Below are 25,166 nucleotides of genomic sequence, written 5' to 3'. Positions count from 1 at the left end.
AATATCTCAAGACCCTGCAGAGGTGTGGAATAAGAACAAATTAAACTTTAAATAACTAAATGGAGATATCTGGGTAGATTTCCTGTGCTTTCCCAAAAGGTTAGTCATTAAGGACCATCTTAAAGATGGATAGAGAAGCCAAGAGGTTTAAGGACGGTGGGTGGGGAGTGGCCAGGGCCCAGACAGCAGAAGCCACGACCACCAATGGTTGAACAATCCAAAACAAAGGCTAGAATTAGAGGAACTCAGATATGTCAGTGACTGAGCAAAATCCCAGAGATAAGGATAACAAGGATGAGAATTCGGAAATCGAGGCATTGCCCATACTGGGTGCCAATGTAACCCCATAAGTTGAGAAAGTGAGTGGTGAACAGAACTTGGTGAGAATTCAGATACATGCAGCAATGTTTCAGGTGAGCTCTAGTTTACAGATATTGGAAGATGGTGACTCAGCAAGAGGGCACTGCCAAGTACTGCTCTACAGCTACCTGATGAAGGAGTAGCCCTCTGAAAGCTAGATCTTCCAAATAAACCTGTTAGACTATAACCTGGTGTTGTGTGATTTTTAACTTTGTCCTTCCCAGTCCAACACGGGCACCTCCACATCAAGTCTAGAAGAATCAAAGAATATTCCCATGGGAACTAAAATTCAATTGACAGGGTCAGAAATATTATTTGGATATTCAAGGTACTTACATACATTTGTGGACTTTTCATCTGGTCCTGCAAAACAGAAATAAAAATGAAAATTTTTGCCAATACTCAACATTGCTGTTTCCTCCAGAGCTAGCCTCTGAGAGGGGGTAATATGTGTGTGTGGGGAGATCACTGCTTTTTCATGCTGCTATCACCATATCCATTGGCAGTGTCCCACAACAAGAAACTGAACCTGCATTGTTGGGACAAGTCATTAGGGCCAGTCAAGGGTACTGTTCCCTGATTTGGGTTAACATACAAGGGAGATGGGAGCTTGTGGCATTGTAGGAATGTCACTGTACTTGTCATCTAGATGCTCTAAGTGAATGCTGTGGGAGCAGTAGTTCAAATCCCACCACAGCAGCTGACGAATTTTAAATTCAATTAATGAATCAGGAATCATTAGCTTCCCTCAGTAATGGTGGCTGTGAAACTATCATTAATCATTGTTAACTAATGTCCTTTGCTGTCCTTAACCTGTCTGACCTATACATGACTCCAAACCCACATCAATGTGGTTGACTATGAACTACCCGTCAGAAACAGCCGAGCAAGACATTCAATTCATTCGGGATTGAAGGCAAATGCCAATCTTACCATGACACCACATGCCCCAAAAAAGAGTTAAAAGAACAAAGGGTTAAAGGGTGCTCTTAGGAAATAAAGGGTTTGGACTTGGAATACGACAGGATGGAGGTTATTCTGAAATCTCTTAAAAAACAGCAACTGACTTCAGTTCTGGTCGTTGTACCTCAGGAGGAAGACATTGGGCCTTGAAGAGAGCACAGTGTGGATTCACCAGAACAATGACGCTAAGTTAGATGTTCCTGTAACCAGAAATTTCAGAAGCAGGCCTCACCGTCTAAGGGTAGGGGTAGGCTCTTTTGGACTGTGAGGAGCAGAAATTTCTTCACCTGGAGAGTAGTGAGTCTGTGGAATTCTCTGACACAAAAAGCAGTTGAGGCCGAAACATTGAATGTTTTCAAGATGGAGATATAGTTCTTCAGGCTGAAGAGGCCAAAGAGAAACTGGGAATAGGGCATTAAGTTGGATGATCAGCCCTGATCATACTGAATGGTTGAGTAATCTTGAAGGGCCTGCTTCTGCTCCTATTTTCTATGTTTCTATTTCTATGTTATGAGGACAGGTTGCATATATTCGGTTTGTATTCCCTCCATTATAGAAGATTAAAGGCTGCCTTGTTTGAGATGGGTGAGGATTTGATATAGGAGATGGAGTGAAGTGATACTGTAACCAGCGAATCCCAGAGCTGAAAGGGGAAACCAGTTGTTGGGGAAAATGCAATGAAACACCATGAGTTGGGCTTGATGCATCATCGTTGGCAAAATAGCAGGCTAGTTCAGACACACTCTGATACAAATTTAAAGTCCAATGGCAGAGGCATCAAGTGGGTTGCTTACTGTAGACTTGACCAAGGCCTTAAACTTCATTCCCAATTAAAGGGCTTCTGCCACTGCAGTGACCTAACAAAATCCCATCAAAGGTGTTCAAAAGGAGGCAGGCCTGTTCCCATTGGAATATGGCAAGTCTGGCCTCAGTGTAAAATCCAGGTCTGGGTGGAAAGCAAATCTGATCACCCATTGTCGTACTTCCAGAATGACAATTAAATGTGTTTTTCAGATGTGGGCATCGCCGGCTGGGCCAGCATTTATTGCCCATCCTTAGTTACCCCTTGAGAAGGTGGGGGTGAGCTGCCTTCTTGAACTGCTCAAGGTAGACCCACAATGTCATTAGGGAGAGGATTGCAGGATTTTGACCCAACAGCACAGAAGGAATGGTGATATATTTATAAGTCAGGATGGTGAGTGGCTTGGAGGGGAACTTGTGGGCAGTGGTGTTCCCATGTATCTACTGCCCTTGTCATCCTAGATCGTAGTGATTGCAGGTTTGGAAAGTGCCAATCACACAATCAATCTTTGACAATCGTTAATTAACTCAAAGGATAATAATTTCATGCTTTTGCTTCCTATTGACTAATGTTTATTGATGAAATATTATTGACAAACCCCCTATAATGTCAGATACTAACCATTCTGTGATTGTCCTGGTTGAAGAGTAGATCCTGGGCTATCTTGGGCAGGACAGGTCTGTTACCTTTCATCTCTGTGTACAACACCTGGTCAATAAAAAAAACAAAGATACAGCTTAGGTGGAGTGTAACTCACTCAAATGGATTTCAAAAATTCCAAATTTCCAGACAGTTCACAGGATGTCCTTTAATTTACTTTTCGGGTACTAGGCCAGTCAGGAAATTCCAACATTCCAGTCTTCCCTCAGCTGGGGACTGTGACCAGGAGACTCTCCCCCACTGACCAGAAGAAATGATTGATAACCTCCTTATCCATCTAGAATGAGGACAGTGTCTGCAACAGAATTATATGGTGCAGAAAGAGGTTGTTCAGCCCCTTGTGCCTGCACTGGTTCTATTCCTTAGTGCCAATCTCCTGTCTTTTCCCCATATCCTTGCACTCCATTTCTATCCAAATATCCATCCAATGCCCCTCTTGAATGCTCAATTGAACCTGTCTCTACCACATTGCCACACAGTGCATACCCCAACTACTCGTTGGGTGTAAAGATTTATTTTTCACATCACCCTTGATTCATTTGCACAGCACTTTCAGTCTATGCCCTCTTGTTCTTATTCCTTTTATGAGTGGGAACAGCTTCTCCCAATCGATTCTACCCAGCCCACTCATGATTTTGAAGACACTCCTTATCCAGCCAGGGACCAAAGGCGATACCAGCGAACCAAGTATCCATCTCAATAACAGTGCAATCCTCCTCTTCTACAGTTCAATAATAATGGAATGTTACTAAATACTGAGGTTCCCTCTTATCCCCCGACCGCATTCCCACCTGTGATTTATTTGGATGGAGGAACCATTACCGTGTAGCCGGTGATGTTGCTGTGCCGTCGAGGTGTTCTCCATCGGACTCTGAAGGCCGTACAGTTCAGGGCTTCCAGCAGCACATTCTGTGGGGGGCTTGGCCGTTCTAGCATAAGGGAGATATTCAGTTAGAATAAAGTACCACTCTCTCAATAGTTCCTCTATCACAGTTCCTCTCTTAAGCCAGAGACCCAGGTAATGTTCTGGGGACACAGGTTTGAATTTGAATTCAACAAAGAAAATCTGGAATTAAGACTTGAATGATGACCATGATCATTGTCGATTGTCAGAACCCACCTGGGTCATCAACGTCCTTCAGGGAAAGAAACTCCAAGCTTACAAGAATGTGGTTGACTCCTAACTGCCCTCTGGGCAATTAGGTATGGGAAATAATTATTAGCCTGGCCAGCCTTGCCTGTTTCCTGTGATTGAATAAAAAAAAAACGCATGGTCTTGTGCAGGAACCACACAAAGACATTCATAAATCATTGATTTACTTAAAAAGGGCCAAAATAAGACCAGTTACAATTAAAATACAAAAGTATGTTAGCTAGAGTTGAGTAAAATAATCTGCTAGGAACACAGACAAATTTGGAGAAACTCAGCAGGTCTGGCAGCATCTGTGGAAAATGAAACAGAGTTAGTGTTTTGAGTCCAGAGACTCTTCATCAGAATGGCTTGTGATTGCATTTCATCTGTTTTCCAATCCCAATTCCAATTGTGTCTGTTTGTGAGAGTGTGTAGGTAAATGGGGGTGTGACCACCTGCAAGGTGGACGGTTGGTAAATGAAAAATTTGGAAATGGCTTCAGGTCATTGTTGCGGAAGACACAATGTTTTAACATCTGAAGCATGATTAAGCTGACAGTGAGTGAGAGAGCAGCCTCCCTGAGCTGTCCACCCAAGGATCTCAGTGCCATTTCATCCCTGTACCAGCTTCAGTCACACCGCAATGGACAGCCAGCTTCCTTCAAGCACCAAAATGAAGTATAGCACAGGTAATGCCTTTACAGTATGGAGGCACAATGCGGATTACAGATATTGTTCCATTGGAACCAAACAAACCCCAGCACCTCGTTTTCATCTCAAGAGCCTCAGAATTTTAATTCGCAAATTGGGGTTGACCATTGAAGAGAAAGTAGAAAGTTAAAACTCCAGTTATAAATCAAAGAAAATAACCTCCCTCAACTCTTTAACACTGAAAGTAAAGCTACCTCTACTCTATCCCCATCAGATGCTCCCAGCACAGGATCAGATACATAGTAACGCTCTTTCTACACCGTCCCCATCAAACACTCCCAGGACAGGGACATCACAGGGTTAGATATAGAGTAACATTCCCTCTATACTGTCTATCAAACACTCCCAGGACAGGCACAGCACAGGGTCAGATACAGAGTAATGCTCTTTCTACACCGTCCCCATCAAACACTCCCAGGACAGGGACATCACAGGGTTAGATATAGAGTAACATTCCCTCTATACTGTCTATCAAACACTCCCAGGACAGGCACAGCACAGGGTCAGATACAGAGTAATGCTCTTTCTACACCGTCCCCATCAAACACTCCCAGGACAGGGACATCACATGGTTAGATATAGAGTAACGTTCCCTCTATACTGTCTATCAAACACTCCCAGGATAGGCACAGCACAGGGTCAGATATAGAGTAATGCTCTTTCTACACCGTCCCCATTAAACACTCCCAGGACACGGATAGCATGGGATTAGATACAATGTAAAGCCCCTTTTACACAGTCCCAATCAAATACTCTCAGGACAGTGACAGCACAGCGTTAGATACAGAATAAAGTTCCCTCTACACTGTCAATCAAACATTCCCAGGACAGGGACAGCACAGGGTTAATACAGTGTAAAGCCCCCTTTACACAGTTCCCATCACACACTCCTAGGACGGGACAGGAAGGGGTTAGATACAGAATTAAGCTCCCTCTACATTGTCCTCATCAAACACTCCCAGGACAGGAATAGCATGGATTTAGATACAGAGTAAAGGTCCTCCTCCCCAGATATTCACATCCCTCTGCGTTGCAAGGTTCTGCAGTCTGTCTCCATTTAAATAACATTCTGTTTCTTTGATCTTCCTGCCAAAGTGTCAAGCCAGGACAATGTCACATTTTTCTTCTTAGACTTCCACTTATCACATCTTTGCCTATTCCAAACTGAGACAGAAATAGAGAGAGAGAAAATGAGGGAGACATTGGGAGTGACTGAAGGGGAGAGACACAAAAAGTGGGAAAGGAATACTGACAGAGAAAAAAAGTGAGTGAGAAAGAGAGAGAGAGAGACAAAAACAGTGACAGGGAGGGAGAAACAAAGACAGACAGAGAGAGAGGGGGAGAGAAATAGAGGGACGGACAGAGCTTGCAAGGGATGGGAAGGCTAAAACCAAGAACCAAAGGGATAGTAGACATCGAATTTGATTCCAGTCGGCTGTTTAGGATTTATCAGCAGGTTTCACAAGTTAAAGTGGTCTAATTCACTACAGCAGTTAATTTGTCTTAACTCCCTTTTCCCAGCCAGAAATGTTATTGCACACAACTGAGTGACCTTCCCACCAGTAAAATCATAGTGAGTTTGTTTTGCTTTTATTTAAACTCATAACCACCACCAGTAAAATACTTGTACAGCCAATTGAGTATTTACAGGCAAAGCTCATTATGGGCAGTACAAGCCATCATGGGAATGGGTGGGGGAGGGGGAAACAGGAAAAGACTAAATCAAAATGGAGATGGAGGGGAAAGCTAATTTGTTTTAAATCCTATTTGTAAACTTCCTGCAGCTGTCAACATGTTTACAAACCAAAAGCACGCATTCCAGCACCCAAAGAGTATTTACAGCAACACTTTAATTAACTTCTGCTGAATAGACCAGGATGGGACAGTGTCTGTGTAGAGATTGAGGGCATTGACACAATCTGCATCCAAGCAAGATCTCAACACAAGAATTTATAAGCTAACATTTTCCTGTAGCTTAATTTCAGTGAGCAGGGAGTACTGTTTTAACCCATTTATGTCAATGGTATAACTAATATTTTGCTCTCCCTGTTCCTCGTGTTAGTGTCTCTCCCTGTTTATCAGCCTAGTTCTCTTTCTGTCTCTCTCTTCCTCTTGCTGTCTAGTTTGCTCCCACCTTTTTTTTCCTGCCCTCTCACAGAACTGTAGTGGTGCAGAAAGAGGCCATTTGGCCCATTTTGTCTACACTAGCTTTCTGAATGAATTGGGTCTACCCTTCTGCCTTTTCCATAAAACACTGCACATTGTTTTATCCAAATAACAATCCAATACCCCTCTTGAATGCTTCAACCAGAATAATTTAGGATATCTGGTTGGCCTGGATGGGTTGGACCGAAGGGTTCGTTTCTGTGCTGAACAACTCCAGAGCTCAACTTGCCTTCATTTCTAGGCAGTGCATTCCAAACCATAAATACTCACTGTTTGATTATGTACTTTTTTCTCACATCGCAATTACTTCTTCTGTAAATTTAAATATGTGCCCTTTCATTTTTGATCCTTTAACAAGGTGGCATCAGTTTTTCTTTATCTAGTCCCTCCAGAGTCCTCTGATTTTGAAAACTTCTACTGATCTCCCTTTAGCTTTTTTCTCTCCCAAACTTTCCAATCTTTCCTCATGACTGAAGGTTCTCATTCCTGGAATCATTATTGTTATATTTTCTGCACTTTCTACAATGTTTTCACATCCTTCCTGTAGTATAGTGGCCAGAACTGAACACAATACTTCAGCTGAGGTCCAACAAGTGTGTCCTTATGTAAATTCAGTATTACCTCCTTGCTTTTGTACTCCATGACCCAATGTTTGAAACCTAGAATATTGTGTGCTGTACTAACATCTTTTTATAACTTTCTAATCACTTTTTTAAATGATTTATGTCCATATCCACCTATGTCTCTCTGTTCCTGCACACTCTTTCGACTAGCATGTTTTATTCTATGCTGATTTGATTTGATTTATGTATTGTCACATGTATCTTGTTACAAAATACATTGTACCATCTTAAAACACAAAAAACCCTAAAACATAGAATATAAAGACAGAAGAATAAAGATAAAAGGTATTGTCTCTCCATGTTCTTTCTAGCTAAATGTATCACCTCACACTTTTCTGCATCCCACCCACTCTATCCATCTGACCTATACCTCAACCAGAGGTTGTAATCTCAGACTAAGAAGTCACACGTTTAAGACAGAGATTAGGAGGAATTTATTTTCTCGGAGGTAGTGTGAGACTGAAGGGTGGGGGGGAGGGGGGTGCATAAGGTGTTATTCTTCATTCATCCTCTATGCACAGTTAACGCAAACTAAACCCATCAAGAAGCTGAGACTCTTACCTGGTCTCCGCAGTGCAGTCCTCTCCCACCTGAAGCACACCATTGGTGTGGGGAGAAACACCAGGAACAGGAGGGGGGCCAAATGACCCATTTGCCCCCAAACACCCATCTGGTGAGAGGCACAGCTTCAAGCTCGAGCAGGCTTTCTCCCCCCACTGCCCCCCTCTGCCCCACCACGCCCCTCCACCCCTTGAAAGCCAGAGAATGGGCAGGGGCACACTGCAGAGGGCTGTGCCCAGATCTACAGGCAACAGGGGCAAGAGGCAGAGAGATTTCTGAATCCTACAAAGCTCCGCAGATAGCAGCTTCTGACAGAGAACTGCCACCTAAACCAAACTGAGACTGGCAGAGTCAGTTCTTCCTGGTATGGGAGGAAGGCTACAAAACTCCAAACGCAGATAAATGATTCAATTGTTGATCCCCATTAAAGTTCTGCAATGTTTTCTTCTTCCTCTTCCCTATCTCACTCCCTTTCTTCCTCTCTCTTTTTCTCTTTCACCCTTCCTCACTTTAAACCCTCTTTCTCTCTTTCTTTCTCTCCCTTTGTCCAGGTCTGTTTCTCTCTCTGTCTCTTTCGCTCCCTCTCCCTTTCTCTGTCTGTGTCTCTCCCACTTTCTCTGTCTCCCTCCCTCCCTCTGTGTCTTTCTGTTTGACTCTATCCTTCCCTATCTGTCTATCTGTCTCTCTTCCTCACTCTTTCATTCTCTGTCTCTCTGTCTATTTTCCTCTCCCTCTCTCTTTTTCTGTCTCTCTCTCTCCCTCCCTCTCTCTTTCTCCTTCTGCCTGTCTCCCTCTCTTTCTCCGTCTGTCTTGTCGAGTGCAGATGCTCCTTGAGGAGCGGAGGAATCCTACTGCTAAGGGGATAAGTGAAGTTTAATCCTGTGCTGTGTAAGGGAAGCCCAGATGTAGCCTTGTGAAGCTAACTTTAGCACAACAGGATGAAGATTTAAAGCAACATCGCCCATTCAATAAAATAGTTTTGAAATTTACTGAAGAAAAACACTTCAACAAGATATAACAAGTAATCTGTTTGAAGCATGTACTCTAGTAAAGTTGTTGGCATTTATTAAATGGATGCTGTTACTTTAAACACAAAATTGGTCTTTTGGACAATTTTGGAAAAGTCAAAGGGTCAGGGAGGAAGTTGCAATTAGAATTCCCACATTAAAGTATCCAACTCTGCATTACCTTCACTATTTTTAAATGTTATTATTTTCAAATGAATTGAATTTTTACAAACAGCTTCAAGGAAGCCACGGGAGTTTGAAGTTTGTTTAAAGAAAGGATAAATTATCCCTTTCTCTGATGCCTGTTCATGATTCCAAGATGTCCCCAAAGTGCTTTCTAATCAAGGGATTGCCTTTGAAGTAGAGACACTGCTGTAGAAATGCTCCACACTTTTAAGTTGCACAACTTTAAATGTTGTAACTCTACCAGCCTCCACCACTTCCTCTGGCAGCTCATTCTATACACACAAGACCATCTGTGTGAAAAAGTTGCCCCTTAGGTCTCTTTTATATCTTTCCCCTCTCACCTTAAACCTATGCCCTCTAGTTCTGGGCTCCCCTATCCTGGGAAACAGACCTTGACTATTCAGGAGAAATTGAGGGCTGCAGATGCTGGAGATCAGAGTCGAGGGTGTGGTGCTGGAAAAGCACAGCAAGTCAGGCAGCATCCGAGGAGCAGGAAAATCGATGTTTCGTGCAAGAGGGGCTCTTGCCAGCACCATGCTCTCGACCTTGACTATTCACCCTATCCATGCCCCTCATAATTTTATAAACCTCTATAAGATCACCCTTCAGCTTCCGACATTCCAATTCTGCATCCTTTCAAGTTTAGTGGGTACATGAATAGGAAGGCCTCAGAGGGATATGAGGGCAAATGGCTCTAAGTTTGTATAATATATCTGGTCATATGGGCAAGTTGGACTGAAGGGTTTGTTTCCATGCTGTATGACTCCATAACAGGAATAAATAAATCCAGTAGGGATCACGAAGAATGGCAGCATGAGGACAGGAGAAAGGGAAACAGACACTGTCTTCAAGTAACAAAAGTATTAATAAAAATAAAAATCAGCCTCCAAGGTACACACTGCCTTTAAATGCAAATTAAAGTCAAGGGGGTGTCACCTTGTGTGAACCACCTCCTGTGTATCACATTAAGTGCAGATTTCCTCTGTCAAGCTGCTAATGACATTTGGGATGTGGGTGAGGGGGTGGGAGCGAAATAAAGAAGAGAACCACTTACATTTGTATTGCACTTTTCAGGATGTTGGATCGTCCCAAAGCGTCTCATAGTTAATGAAGTAGTTTTGAAGTTTGGCTGTTGTTGTAATGTCGGAAATACAGCAACCAATGAATGCACAGAAAAATCCTGAGGGGACACCTGATTGAGATGTATAAAATTATGAGGGACATCGAGAGGATAGACAGGAAGGAATTTTACCCCTCAGTGGAGGAATCTCTGACTGGGGGAATAGATTGAAAGCAAGGAGCAGGAGGTTTAGGGGGCATCATAGAATCCCTATACTGTGAAAACAGGCCATTTGGCCCATCAAATCCAAGGGCATCTCACCCATATCCACCCCTTCCCAGTAACCATGGTTAATCCACCTAACCTGCACATCTGTGGACTGTGGGAGGAAACCAGAGCACCCAGAGGAAACTCCATTCAGACACTTGGAGAATGCGCAAATTCCCCACAGATAGTTGCCTGAGGGTGGGATCAAATCCAAGTTCCTGGAGCTGTGAGGCAGCACGGCTAACCACTGAGCCACCGTGCCACATGTGAGGATAATGAGATGACGGAGATGGACTACGGTCGACAAAGTCAAAAGTCACATGTCACCAGGGTATCATCCAACAGATTTATTTAAGATCACAAACTTTTGGTGCGCTATTCCTTCCTTCACTTGACGAAGGAGCAGCGCTACAAAAGCTTGTGATTTTAAATAGATCTGTTGGACTATAGCCAGGTCTTGCATGAATTTTGACAAGTGAGGATGTGTGGAATGTTTTTACACCTAGAGGGTGGTAGGAACTTGAACTCACTACCTATAAGAGTGGTAGAGGATGAAACCCTCATAACATTGAAGAAATATTTAGATATGCACATGTGATACCAAAGCATACAAGACTTTGGGACAAGTGGTGGAAAGCAGGCTTAGAATGCAGCAGACATGATGGGCTGAAGGGCCTTTTTTCTGATGTAGAGCCTCTCTACAAGCCTATATGTGATTTTGGAATCGTCTGCCTCAGGGAGCAGTGGAGATGGAGCCATTGAATATTTGTAAGACCGAGATGGATTAATTCTTGTTAGGCAGGGATTGAACGTCTATCAAGGGTAGATAGAACATGGACTTTGAAACACAAACTGATTAATCATGATTTTATTGAATGGCAGAGAAAGCACAATGAATCGTCCAACAATAATATCACCCTGGGAAAATGACTCTGACTAGCCATGCCTCTCATAATTTTATATACATGTATCAGGTTGCCCTTTGGTCTCTGATGCTCCAGTGAAAACAATCCATGTTTGACTAATCTCTCCTTAAAGCTAGCACATTCCAATCCAGAGAATGTCCTGATAAACATCTTTTGCACCCTCTCTAAAGCCTCTGGCTTACTTTTGAAAAATTCATTCATAAAATTCAATCAGGGCATCACTGCCTAGGTCAACATTTATTGCCCACCCCTGAGGGTAATTAAGAGTCAACCACATTGCCATGGGTCAGGAGTCACATATAATCATAGAATAGGGAAGATAGCAGTTTCCTTCCCTCAAGGATATTAATGAACCAGATGGGTTTAACAAGAAATCATCAATGATTCCTGGTCATCATTTGATTCTCAATTTCGGATTTTGCTTTCATTGAATTCAAATTCTACCATCTGCCGTGATGGGATTTCTACACAACTCTGCAGAACATTGTAGGGGTGTTTTGATTAATAGTCCAGTGAGAATACCATCAGGCCATCACCTCTCCAATGCTGTCATTCAAGAGTTGGCCATTACAACAGATCAGCTTAAAGTAATGGCTCAAATCCTTCAGGTGTGGAAGCTACCAATTGAGCTATGATGGGCATAACAGGTTAGGGAGGGATATTGTTCCAGCTCATACAAGCACAGAGAATGCTAGAGAAACTCAGCAGATCTGGTCACATTTGTGGAGAGAGAAAAACAGAATTTCAGAACTCGTCTGAACCAGTGGTCCTGGACTCGAAATGCTAACTTTGTTTTTCTCTCTTTACAGATGCTACCAGACCTCCTGAATTGCTCCTGTGCTTTCTGTTTTTACTTCAGACTTCCAGCAGTATTTTGATTTTATATATTTCCAGCCATTGTCCATGACATCCCAGAAGGGGCAAAACTGTCTGAGGTTCTCAATTTGTGATCACCCTTCCCACCCCAAACCAACCTGATCCCCCCACTCTCTCCCAACCCATCAGTATTGAATGGATTCTTTCCACCTGCTTCCAGTGGCTTCATTAAATGTCCCATGACACAATGTTGGCAGATTAAACTGGACAGCAAAATTGGACATGGAGCCACTTAAGATAGACCACCAAGATAACCAATGATAATGGGCAGACAACCAAAGGCCTGATGAAGGGATAGGTTTTCAGGCACGGAGAGAGAGAAAGTGAGAGAGAGAGAGAGAAACATAGACCCGATTAAACAGGCAGAGTGAATTACACTTGGCAGTGTTGGCAATCTGACAGGGTTAGTGTTTTGCTCCCAAGGTCAATCAGCCAAGACTATATTTGTTGAGGAAGCACAGTGTTCCTAGTGTAATAAGAAGCTGGAGTCCGGATCTATGAACTCATTAGATGGGATCCCAGTGCTTCCTTCTACTGCCATTAGCAAGACCATTTTTCTTATTAATTCTTTCAAATAGGACATAGAACATAAAACATAGAATTATACAGCACAGGAATGGGCCCTTTGGCCCAAGACGTTGTGCTGAACATGATGCCAAATTAAACTAATCCTTTCTGCCTGCCCTTGGTCCATATCCCTCCATTTCTTATGTATTCATGAAATTAACTAAAAGTCCCTTAAATGCCCCTTTCGTATGTCTCCAGACTCCTACCACTGTCTGTGCAAAAAAAAAAACCTGCCCTTCACATCTTCTTTGAACTTTCTCCTTCTCACCTTAAACACATGCCCCATAGTATTAAAATTTTCAACTTTGGGAAGAAAGATTTTGACCGTCAACTCTACCTACGCATCTCATAATTTTATAGACTTCTATCAAGACTCCCTCAGCCTCCTCTACTCCAGAGAAAACAACATGAGTTTTTCTAGCCTTTTCTGATCGCTCATACCCTCAAAACCAGGCAGCATTCTGGTAAACATCTTCTGTACTCTCTTCAAAGCCTCCACATCCTTCCGATACTGTGTCGACCAAAACTGAATGCAAACTGAATGAAAGTGGGCCAAACCAAAATCTTACAAAGCTGCAACATGACATCTTATACTCAGTTCCCCAACCAATAAAAGCAAGCAGGCCATATATCTTCTTTATCCCCTACCTACTTAATGGCCACTTTCAGGGAGCTATGGACTTGAACCTTAAGGTCCCTCTGTATATCAATGCTGGTCAGGGTCCTACCATTAGCTGTATACCTTTCCTTACATTTGATTTCCCAAAGTGCAGCTCCTGCTACACTTATTCAGATTAATCTCCATCTGCCATTTCTCTACCCATATTTGCAACTGCTCTATATCCTGCTGTATTCTTTGAGACTATCCACAACTCCACTGATCTTTGTATTATCTGTGAACTTACTAACCCACCCCCCCCCATCTGCATTTTCATCTACATCATTTATATATATCACAAACAGCAGAGGACTCAGTACGGATCCCTGCGGAACACCACTGGTCACAGACCTCCAGCCAGTAAAACACCCTTCCACCACTATCTTCTGTCTTCTATAGGAAGCTAATTCTGAACCTAAGCAGTCCTCACCTTGGATCCCATGCATGAGCCTGCCATGAGGGACCTGGTGAAAGACTTACTAAAGTCCATGTAGACAACATCCACTGCTCTACCTTCATTATCATTATTAATATTTCCTCGAAAAATTCAATCAAGGTAAAAGACCCTAATTAGGCCATGCTTTTCCAAGTGTGCATAAATCCCATCGCTAAGATTTCTCTCCAATATCAACCACAGATGTGAGACTCCTCAGTCCATACTTTCCTGGAATGCCCCTATTTCCCTTCTTGAAGAGAGGGATAACATTAGCTACTTGCCAGTCTTCTTGGATCTTGCCAGTAGCTAACGAGGATACAAAGATCTTGGTCAAGGCCCCAGCAATCTCCTTTCTTGCATCTCTCAATAACCTGGGGTGGATGGATTTGAGCCCTAGAGACTTAGCCACCTTAATACTCTTCAAGGGACCCAACACCACTTATTTCTTGGTGTGAAAATGTTGTAGCATATTAGCATGCTCAACACTAATCTCACTATCCTTCATATCCTTCTCCTGGGTGAATATCTATGCAAAGTACTCATTTAAGATCTCGCCTCTCAGCACAAGTTCCCTCATTGTTGCCTTCATCTCGTTGACTTGCTCAGCCATTTCCCAAGGGCAGTTAAGAGTCAACCACATCTCTGTGGGTTCAGTCAGATACAGACCAGTCAAGGGAAGGATGGCACATTTCCTTCCTTATTGCTGAGGTTTTACAATAATGACAGACTGGTTAATGGTCACTATGACTAGCTTTCAATTTCAGAGTTAATTAAGAGAATTTAATTTCCTCCAGCTGGGATTTGAACTCAGGGCCCCAGAACACTGAAAGTCTTTGGAAAGAAGAATGTCTAATGCGAGCAAAAACTTAGGTCCAACAGATCAGCCATGATTGGAGGATCTTCAATCACTCTGCAGTTGGTGACAATGTGATACCATCACCAAAAATAAAAATGGTGAGGAAAATATCTTATTCCACCATTGTCTTATCTTATTCCACAGAATGTCAATATTTGCCAATGTTCTCCATCCACCTCTATTTCTGCAGAACTGTCTATCTTATCTGTCCTTTTATGTGAATGAATCTGTGTGCTTGGGTTTAGAGTTGAAGTTTGCATCGGAGAAATTAATAACCATTTTGCTACGATTAAAGGATAAATCGGTTTCTGGTAAAGGTCTGTTTCGTTTATTGCCAAAACCTGGTGTGAGTTTGTTTTATTCCAGATTGCTGTAAAAATCAGGCAAAATAACTATCTCAGTGATTCAATTGTTCACTTACACACATGTGATGGCCTGTGGACTAATGGGGTTTGATTACCAACCTGATCAAGATTACGATATTGCCACCCCAGCTCGCTGAAATAGTGCTAAAGGTTGCAATCTTGTTAAGTAACCATGAGAAATCCCTGTGTTCACAAAGCCCAGTTGTATATATGAGGTGTGTTCCTGGCAAGGCTAACTGCTTCCACTCAGCTCCACTAAGTACAGTACAAACTTCTTCAGTTATTTGGCTCATTCAAGTGCGTTTACAGTGAAAGAGGAGTATCCTGATGATGTCGACCAGCTTGTGATTGGTCTCAGTCTTATTTGGTCTTGGTTATTGTTTTGGAAATGGCTACAGTATAAGGGGCAATGCTTTACTGGGTTGCAGAGAGTGAAGTGCTGTCCAGGTGCCTTTTAAATATGGCGCCTAGAGGCTGGAATCCTGAAGGTTCATTGGAGTGGAGTCTGTAACTATCTTATGTTGGGGGACCATTGGGGTGTGCTCTGTAACTAAGGTTTTACAGGGATCCATCCTTATTAAATCAAAGGTCCAGTGCTTTGAATTGTATTACTTCTGGGATAGAGTGGTGTGGTGATAAAATCACTGGATAGTGAACCCAGAGGGACTAACCCCTGTCCAGTGGACCTGAGTTCAAACCCCAACTGGTAGAAACTGAATTCTGTTAATCCAGTGGGATTTGTTTTTATTCATTCTCAGGATGTGTGCGATGCTGGCTAGGTTTTACTTTCCTTTCCTAGTTGTCTTTGAGAAGGTGGTGGTGAGCTGCCTTCTTAAACTTCTGCAGTCCATGTGCTGTAGGCAGACCCACAATGGGAGAGAATTCCAAGATTTTGTCCCAGTGACACTGAAGTAATGGCAATATATTGTGTGGCTTGGAGAGAAACTTCCAGTTGGTGATGTTCCCATGTGTCTACTGCCATTGTTCTTCAAGATAGAAGTGATTGTGGTTTTGGACTGTACTGTCTGAGGATCTTTGGTGAATTTCTGCAGTGCAACTTGTAGATGGTACACACTGCTGCTACTGTGCATCTGTAGTAGAGGGAGTTGATACTTGTGTATGTGATGCCAATGAAGTGGGCTGTTTTATCCTGGATGGTGACAGACTTCCTGAGTGTTGTTGGAGCCATACCCTTCCAGGCAAGTGGGGAGTATTCCATCACATTCCTGACTTGTGTCTTATAGATGATGGACAGGCTTTGGAGAGTTAGGACATGAATTAATGTCTGCTGGATTCCTAGCCTCTGACCTGCCACAACAGCCATTATATTTATATGGTGGGTCCAGTTGAGTTTCTGGTCAATGGTAACCCTATGATATTGATAGTGGGGGATTCAGTGAGGGTAACACCATTGAATGTACATGTGGTTAGAGTCTCACTTTTTGTTGGAGATGATCATTGCCTGGCACTTGTATGGAAGAATGTTACTCGTCACTTTTCAGACCAAGGAGAAAGTGAGGACTGTAGATGCTGGAGGTGAAAGTCAAAAAGTGTGGTGCTGGAAAAGCACAGCCAGTCAGGCAGCATCTGAAGAGCAGGAGAGGACGTTTTGAGCATAATATTTTTATTTCTGATGAAGAGCTTATGTTCAAAAGATCGACTGTCCTGCTCCTCGGATGCTGACTGACTAGCTGTGCCTTTCAGAACCACACCTTTTGGCCCTTTACAGACCAAGCTTGGATTTTGGCCAGGTCTTGTTGCAACCAGACATGGATTGCTTCAGTATCTTGGTGAGGCGGCAGTGCTGAACATTGTGCAATCATTGGTGAACATCCCCACTACTGACTTTATGATGGATGGAAGGTCACTGATGAAGCAGCTGAAAGTGGTTGAGCCTTGGACCCTAACCTGAGGAACTTCAGGCACACTCTTGGTTCACCCATCTACATTCTGCCATTCTGCCAAGGCAATAGTATGAATAAATAATAGTGATCTTAATTTGTGGGGAATGCTATGAGATTCTTGGAAACCTCTGGCTGGCTGTGTCTTCTCTGAGGAAAGCTATTCTGATGTAAGAATTCCAGAGGATTTAAAAAATGTTATTTATTGCCAATGTTGTAAGGTTTATGAAGGTTTGTAGCTCAGGTTGAGGTTTACGGTGTAGGTTGCTCGCTGAGCTGTAGGTTTGATATCCAGACGTTTCATCACCTGGTTAGGTAACATCATCAGTGGTGACCTCCAAGTGAAGTGAAGCTGTTGTCTCCTGCTTTCTATTTATATCTTTCTCCTGGATGGGATTCCTGGGGTTTGTGGTGATGTCATTTCCTGTTTGTTTTCTGAGGGGTTGATAGATGGCATCTAGATCTATGCGTTTGTTTATGGCGTTGTGGTTGGAGTGTCAGGCCTCTAGGAATTCTCTGGCAAGTCTTTGCGTAGCCTGTCCCAGGATAGATGTGTTGTCCCAATCGAAATGGTGGGTTTTTTTCATCTGCGTGTAGGGCTACGAGGGACAGACGGTTGTGTCTTTTTGTGGCTAACTGGTGTTCGTGTATCCTGGTGGCTAACTTTCTTCCTGTTTGTCCTACGTAGTGTTTGTGGCAGTCCTTGCATGGAATTTTGTAGATGACGTTGGTTTTGTCCATGCGTTGTACTGGGTCTTTTAAGTTTGTTAGTTTTGTTTGAGAGTGTTGGTGGGTTTGTGTGCTACTAGGATTCCGAGGGGTCTTAGTAGTCTGGCTGTCATTTCTGAAACTTCTTTGATGTATGGTAAGGTGGTTAGGATTTCTGGCTGTGTTTGGTCTGCTTGTCGTGGTTTGTTCTTGAGGAATCTGCGCACTGTATTATTTGAGTATCCGTTCTTCTTGAATATGTTGTATAGGTGGTTCTCCTCTGTTTACCAAAGTTCGTCCGTGCTGCAGTGTGAGGTGGCTCATTGTAATAGTGTTCTGATACAGCTTTGTTTGTGTGTGTTGGGATGGTTGCTGGTGTAGTTAAGTATTTGGTCAGTGTTTGTCGGTTTTCTGTATACGCAGGTTTGTAGTTCTCCGTTGTCCTTTCTTTCGACTGTGACATCCAGGAATGCGAGTTTGTTGTCGGGTTCTTCCTCCTTGGTGAACTTTATGCCTGTGAGAGTGTTGTTGATGATGTTAAGTGTCTCTTCTATCTTGTTTCATTTTGTGATGACAAAGGTGTCATCTACGTAGCGGACCCAGATTTTTGGTTTGATGGTTGGTAGGACTGTTTTTCTAGCCTTTGCATTACCTCTTCTGCTATGAATCCTGATAGCGGAGGTCCCATTGGTGTGCCGTTGGTTTGTTTGTAGATTATGTTGTTGAAAGTGAAGTGGGTGGTGAATCACAGGTCCACTGGCTTCATGATGTTTTCGTTGGTAATGTGATTGATGGTGGTTGGGGTGTGTGTGATGGTCTCTTCTAAAAGTGGTAAGTGTTTCCCTTGCCAGGTCGATGTTGATGGAGGTGAACAGTGCTGTTACGTCGAATGAGATCATCGCTTCGTCTTCCTCTATTTTGGTGTTTTTGATGATTTTTATGAATTCCTGGGTGGAGTGGATGGAGTGCAGTGACTCTTCTACTAGGTATTTCAGTCTTGCGTGTAGTTCTTTGGCCAGTCTGTAACTTGGTGTTCCAGGTAGTGAGACTATGGGTCTGAGGGAGGGGGTCTTGGTTTACGGATTTTTGATAGTCCGTAGAATCGTGGGGTGTTGGTCCTGTCGGGTTTCATTTTCTGGAATTCCGTCTTGTCTAATTGTCCGGAATTGTGTAATTTTCTTCGGAAATATGTAATTTTGTTTCCTAGTTGTGGGGTCGGGTCTAGCGTCACCTGTTGGTAGGTGTTGGTGTCTGCGAGTAGTGCATTGGCTTTCTCTATGTAGTCCCTTCTGTTCAGGATGACTGTGAGCCGACCTTTGTCTGCAGGTAATATAACGATGTTTTTGTCTTTTTTGAGGTTTTCTAGGGTTTTTGTCTTGTATGTTCAGTTTGTTTCCTTCCCTCTTTCGGCTCAGAGTAGGTGCAACTGTCTGTCTGATCATTTGTTGTGTTTCTTCCATGAGATTGTTGTCCTTCAATGTGGTTTCTAATGCCGCGAGGAAATCCTTCTTGTCAGTGTCTCGGTAATTGAAATTTAGTCCTTTTACTAGTACCGCTTTTTCTGTGTCTGATAGGGTCCGGTCTGATAAGTTCCTTATCCATGCCCCTGTGTTATCGGTTTGGTTTTTTTTGTGAGTTTGTCCAGTTTTTTCTTCAGGCCCCGATTTTCTTTATATGTGTTTGTCATTGTTTGGTGTTTATGGCTCGTTCTACCGCGTCTGTCCATTCTTGATTTGTTGCTTGTTTGAATAACGGTTTTTGGCTGCAATTTCCCGGTTGTATTTTCGGAGTCTGTAGTGGGTGTCATTGATTAGTTCTCGGAGCATTCTGTGGCCATTTCATTCTGTTAAACTTCTGGCTTGAGGTGTTTTTATCGGCGGTTTATATTGAAGACATTTTGGCAGTAGCTGTTTTCTTAAACATTCATGCAGGAAGTACAATTGTTCGCGGGTGGAACTCTCTCAGATGGCATTCATTTCCCATCTTCGGGCAAGTTGTAGTGTGTTGCGCCCATAGGTTTTTGTAAGGTTTGTCACCAAGGAGGAAGAAACTGACAACAAACTCGCATTCCTGGACATCACAGTCGAAAGAAAGGACAACGGAGAACTACAAACCTGCGTATACAGAAAACTGACAAACACTGACCAAATACTTAACTACACCAGCAACCATCCCAATACACACAAACGAAGCTGTATCAGAAACTATTCCAACGAGCCACCACACACTGCAGCACAGACGAACTTCTGAAAACAGAGGAGAACCACTTATAAAACGTATTCAAGAAGAACAGATACTCAAATAATACAGTGAGAAAATTCTCAAGAACTAACCATGGCAAGCAGGCCAAACACAGCCAGAAACCCTAACCATCTTACCATACATCAAAGAAGTTTCAGAAATGACAGCCAGAATACTAAGACCCCTCGGAATCCTAGTAGCGCACAAACCCACCAACACTCTCAAATAAAAACTAACAAACTTAAAAGACCCAGTACAACCCATGGACAAAACCAGCGTCATCTACAAAATTCCATGCAAGGACTGCCACAAACACTACGTAGGACAAACAGGAAGAAAGTTAGCCACCAGGATACACGAACACCAGCTAGCCACAAAAAGACACGACCCTCTCTCCCTCGTAGCCCTACACGCGGATGAAAAAAACCCACCATTTCGACTGTGACAACACATCTATCGTGGGACAGGCTAAGCAAAGACATGCCAGAGAATTCCTAGAGGCCTGGCACTCCAACCACAACGCCATAAACAAACGCATAGATCTAGATGCCATCTATCAACCCCTCAGAAAACGAACAGGACATGACATCACCACAAACCCCAGGAACCCCATCCAGGAGAAAGATATAAATAGAAAGCAGGAGACAACAGCTTCACTTCACTTCGAGGTCACCACTGATGATGTTACCTAACCAGGTAATGAAACATCTGGATATCAAACCTGCAGCTCAGCGAGCAAACCTACACCCTATTGCCAATGTTCCCACTATACTGCAGGGCTGCAGATCAGTTTTGAGTGTCTGCAAAGCCAATGTCAACACGTTCATAGAATTATAGAATTTTACAGTACAAAATAAGGCTACATGTCCAATCATGTCCGTACTGTCTCCTGAAAGAATTACTGAGCCAGTCCCCTTCTCCAGGCCTATCTCCATTGCCAAGATTAGCGTGGTGCTGGAAAAGCAAAGCAGGTCAGGTAGCATCCAAGGAGCAGGAAAACTGACATTTCAGGCAAAAGCCTTTCACCAGGAATCTTTGTAGAGAGAGGAGGAGAACTTCTTCAAGGTAGGCATCCTTGGAAGAGGATTTGCAGTAAGGTTAAGATCAACTAGGCGAAAGTGGGTACTGCAGATGCTGGAGATTAGAGTCAAGATTAGAGTGGTGCCGGAAAAGCACAGCAGGTCAGGCAGTTCAGGAAAATCAACGTTTTGGGCAAAAGCCATAACCTGCACATCTTTGGATTGTGGGAGGAAACACATACAGACACAGGAAGAATGTGAAAACTCCACACAGACAGTCACCCAAAGCTGGAATCAAACCCAGTTCCCTGGCGCATTCCTGTTGAAGGGCTGCCTGATCTGCTGTGCTTTTTCAGCACTACACTAATCTTGACTCTAATCTCCAGCATCTGCATGTTGCCTATCTGCATAGCTGTCTAACTTCATCACTTTCAAATAGAAATCCAGTTCTCTTTTGAAACCTCCTATGGAATCCACCTCCACTACTTTCCCAAGTAGCACATTCCAAATCCTAACAACTCTCTGAGTAAAGAGGTTTCTCCTTTTCTCACACATAGCTCTTTTGCTCACTTTCAGTTTCTCTAGCAGCTGCCACACAAGGATTGGATCTGCCCAGTTCAAGGAGAAATTAAATGGACCTATTCCATTTTTATTCCACTTGTGAAGTGGGGTTGGTGAGGTGACAAGTGATTGCATGGGAAATTGCCCATGGTGTTCAAGGATGTGTAGGTTAGGTGCATTGTTCAGCGGTAAATATAGTATTGTAGGGGAATGGGTCTGGGTGGATACTCTTCAGAGGGTCGGTGTAGTCTTGTTGGGCCGAAGGGCCTGTTTCAGCACTGTATGGATTTTATACTTCTATACTACTTCTAAAGTCAATCCCATGGACAAAACATCAGCAGAAATTCAGAAATATACAGAAGCAAGCAACTGACTCCACAGGAACATGTCTGAGGGGCACAGAACTTTAGACAAAAGAGCTGAACACCAAGGCCACAGCTATTATTTGTGTGAGGTTGACAAGTTGTTAGGTACTGTACTGGAAGCAACCAAAGGTTTTAGGAGTGCAGGTTTGGGACAGGTAGCACTTGCTAGCTTCTGTCCAAACATATTCATCACGATCTTGCCTAGAATGGAGCAGTTTAGCTCTGAAGAGAGACTCTGGGTTGTTTTCTTTGGAGCAGAGAGGCTGACAAGGGACCTGATAGAGGTCTATAAGATTATGAGGGCCATGTTCAGGGTGGGTATTCCCCATAGTTCAAAGGTCAATAACAAAGGGGCATAATTTTCTGGTTCTGCAAGTCACTGCCATGTACATACAAAGGGGTCAGGAAAGCCCATAAAAAAATTAGTTGGAATACTGCTTGTGCTTTTGTAGGTGGTGGACAGGATTTGGAAAGTCAGGAAGTGAGTTACTCACTGCAGGATTCCTAGTGTCTGATCTGCTCATTCAGCCACTTGTTTGTATGGTTGGTCAAATTCAGTTTCAGCTCAATGGGAGCCCCAGCATATTGTTAATGGAAAGTTCAGCAATGATAATGCCATTGAATCTAAAAGAACATCATTGGATTCCAGTTCCTTATTGATTTGATTTGATTTGATTTGATTTAAATTGATTTAAGCTCCTGTTGTCCATTGTAATCAAGTACATAAGAATAGTGAAAAGTGTATAATGTCGTCACACGTGGTGTGAAGGTACCTAGATACAAATAGTAACACAGAGAAACAATGTTAAAAAAAGCAATACCATTGTTCTTAGTATAAGTATAAACATAAAAAAAATTAAAAGTAAACATTACAGTCCTTCTCAGTATTAAGTGGAAAAATAAAGGAAGTAAGGTAAAAGTACAACAGTCTTTCTTAAGTGCACTCCCTGCAAAGGCTCCGCTTTAGCCTGGTCTATAGAACATTCAAATTTTAAGGTTCCTAAATCTGGATTTCTTTATTCCTCATCCTTCTCTTTATTGGCCTCAGACATGCAACAGGTTCATCAACCAGGTTGCTTCACAGTGCAATACATTATAGAGCTACTGATTCTGGTTAGGCAAGTCTAAGGTTTGACTCAAGGACTCCATCTATTGTTTATTTGTTCATATGTTGCATAAAATAATTTAGAAGATACTTTTGTGTGAATGTGCATTTCATCACAGGAATTAGGACACTATCATATGATTAATTCCTTCTGTACAATCAGTCAAGTTTGTGAGTTGAAACAACAGGAAATCTCAAGTAAATCTATATGTTCACAGTGTTGCTACTCCTCAGCTTTGTTGTTTGATTCTTTAAATTATTTCTTCATCAGATGTGGGCATCACTTCATCGGCCATCATGTATTTTCTACCCCTAATTGCTGAGTCAACCACATTGCTATGGGTCTGGAGTCACATATAGGTCAACTCATGTAAGAAAGGCAGATAGGACATTAACGAATCTGATGAGAGCAAAGACTCAAAATAAAGGGGAGCAGATTTAGGATTGAGTTGAGGTGAACTTCTTCATCCAGAAGGTTGTGAATCTGTGGAATTCCCTGCTCAGCAAAGCAGTTGAGGTTACCTCATTTTATGGCAAAGATTTTTGAATAGCAAAGGAATTATCTGTTATGGTAAGCAGTGTCGAAAAGTGTGGTGCTGGAAAAACACAGCCAGTCAGGCAGCATCCAAGGAGCAGGAGTTGATGGTTCGAGCATAAGCTCTTTAATGGGAATGAGGGAGTGGCCCAAGAGGGCTGAGAGATAAATGGGAGGGGGTGTAGGGCTGGGGGGAAGGTAGCTGGGAATGCTATAGATAGATGGGGGTGAGGGGTGATGGTGATAGGTCGGAAAGGAGGATGGAGCGGATAGGTGGGAAGGATGATGGACAGGTAGGACAGTTCTAAAAGGTGATGCCGAGTTAGAAGTTTGGTTCTTGGATAAGTTGGGAGGAGGGAAAATGAAGAAACTGGTGAAGTATGCATAGATCCCGTATGATTGGAGGGTCCCCAGGTGGAAGATGAGGTGTTCTTCCTCCAGGTATCGGGTGACTAGAGTTTGGCGGTGGAGGAGACCCAGGAGTGGGAGGGGGAGTTAAAGTGTTTGGCCACAGTGCGGTGGGGTTGCTTAGTGAGCGTGTCCTAAAGATATTCTCTGAAACATTCCGCAAGTTGGCATCCTGTCTCCCCAGTGTAGAGGAGACCACACTGAGAGCAACGGACACAGTAGGCGTGTATGGAAGTACAGGTAAATCTCTGTCAGCCGTGGAAGATGAACAGGCGGGTAAGTGGAGCCGAGTCCATGAAAAGATCAGCCATAATCTTATTGAACGGTGAAGCAGACTTGAAGGGTCAGATGGCCTACTCCTGTTCCTATTTCTTATACACTTATGTTCTTATGGGATTTTATGAGAACTGACAGTGGTCCCCATTAGGCTGATATTTATTCAAGATTTTTATTGAATTAAAATTTCTTCAGCTGCCATGGTAGGATTCAAACCCATGACCGTCAATGCCACTTCCTCTGCATATTAATCTAGAAAAGAACATATAGTACTTTTCTCCTATATGATCTTAATCAATAACCTTACAGACATGAAGAACAGCATTACAGTCCTACCGAGAAAGGATGTCACTGATACCTTGCAACAGGTTTGAAGGACCGAATGGCCTACTTCTGCACCTATTCCAAGGCAGGAATCTATTTGGCTGAAGCTAAGAAATAATAGTGACATAATTATATTACTGGGGTGATTCTACAGGCCATGCTGGGGTGGTATACTGGCTCAGTGGTGAGCACTGTCATCTCATAGTGCCAGGGAGCTAGGTTTGATTCCAGCCTCGGTGACCGTCTCTGTGGAATTTGCTCATTCTTCCTGTGTCTGCATGGGTTTCCTTTCAAAGTCTAAAGATGGATTGGCTGGGCTAAATTGCCCCATAGTGTCCAGGGATGTGTAGGTTAAGTGGATTAGCCTTGGGAAAAGCAGGGATGGGGGAGGTGGACAAGTCTGATTTGGATGCTCTTTAGAGAGTCGGTGTGGACTTATTGGGCTGAATGGCGTATTTCCATACTGTCGGGATTCTATGATTCATTAATGAGGAATATGTGGAGGACTTTATTTGCAAGGAAACTATAGAGAGGTGTGTAAA

The 25,166-nt window shown here is 43.0% G+C and overlaps 1 protein-coding gene across 7 annotated transcripts in view; it reads right to left on the bottom strand.

Moving 5' to 3' along the window:
* The window catches only part of egflam (EGF-like, fibronectin type III and laminin G domains), a 117,251-nt gene extending 109,116 nt beyond the window's left edge, over positions 1-8,135 (bottom strand). For 6 of the 7 annotated variants that reach the window (XM_043703207.2, XM_043703225.2, XM_087974977.1 and 3 more), the window contains exons 1-4: positions 7,978-8,135; positions 3,608-3,714; positions 2,747-2,833; positions 697-723 (exon numbers count right to left, since the gene is read on the bottom strand). In XM_043703207.2, the coding sequence (XP_043559142.2) occupies positions 697-723; positions 2,747-2,833; positions 3,608-3,714; positions 7,978-8,086 (330 nt within the window). In that variant the 5' untranslated portion in view covers positions 8,087-8,135. The remainder of the gene's footprint in view (positions 1-696; positions 724-2,746; positions 2,834-3,607; positions 3,715-7,977) is intronic. The other variant, XM_087974956.1, reaches the window with a different exon arrangement.
* Positions 8,136-25,166: the final 17,031 nt, after the last annotated feature.

Source organism: Chiloscyllium plagiosum, unplaced genomic scaffold, assembly GCF_037043375.1.
Source record: "Chiloscyllium plagiosum isolate Xiang-an unplaced genomic scaffold, Cpla_swu_hap1 HiC_scaffold_2, whole genome shotgun sequence".
Classification (NCBI taxonomy): Eukaryota; Metazoa; Chordata; class Chondrichthyes; order Orectolobiformes; family Hemiscylliidae; genus Chiloscyllium; species Chiloscyllium plagiosum.
This window is presented reverse-complemented; position numbering and strand designations above follow the sequence as displayed.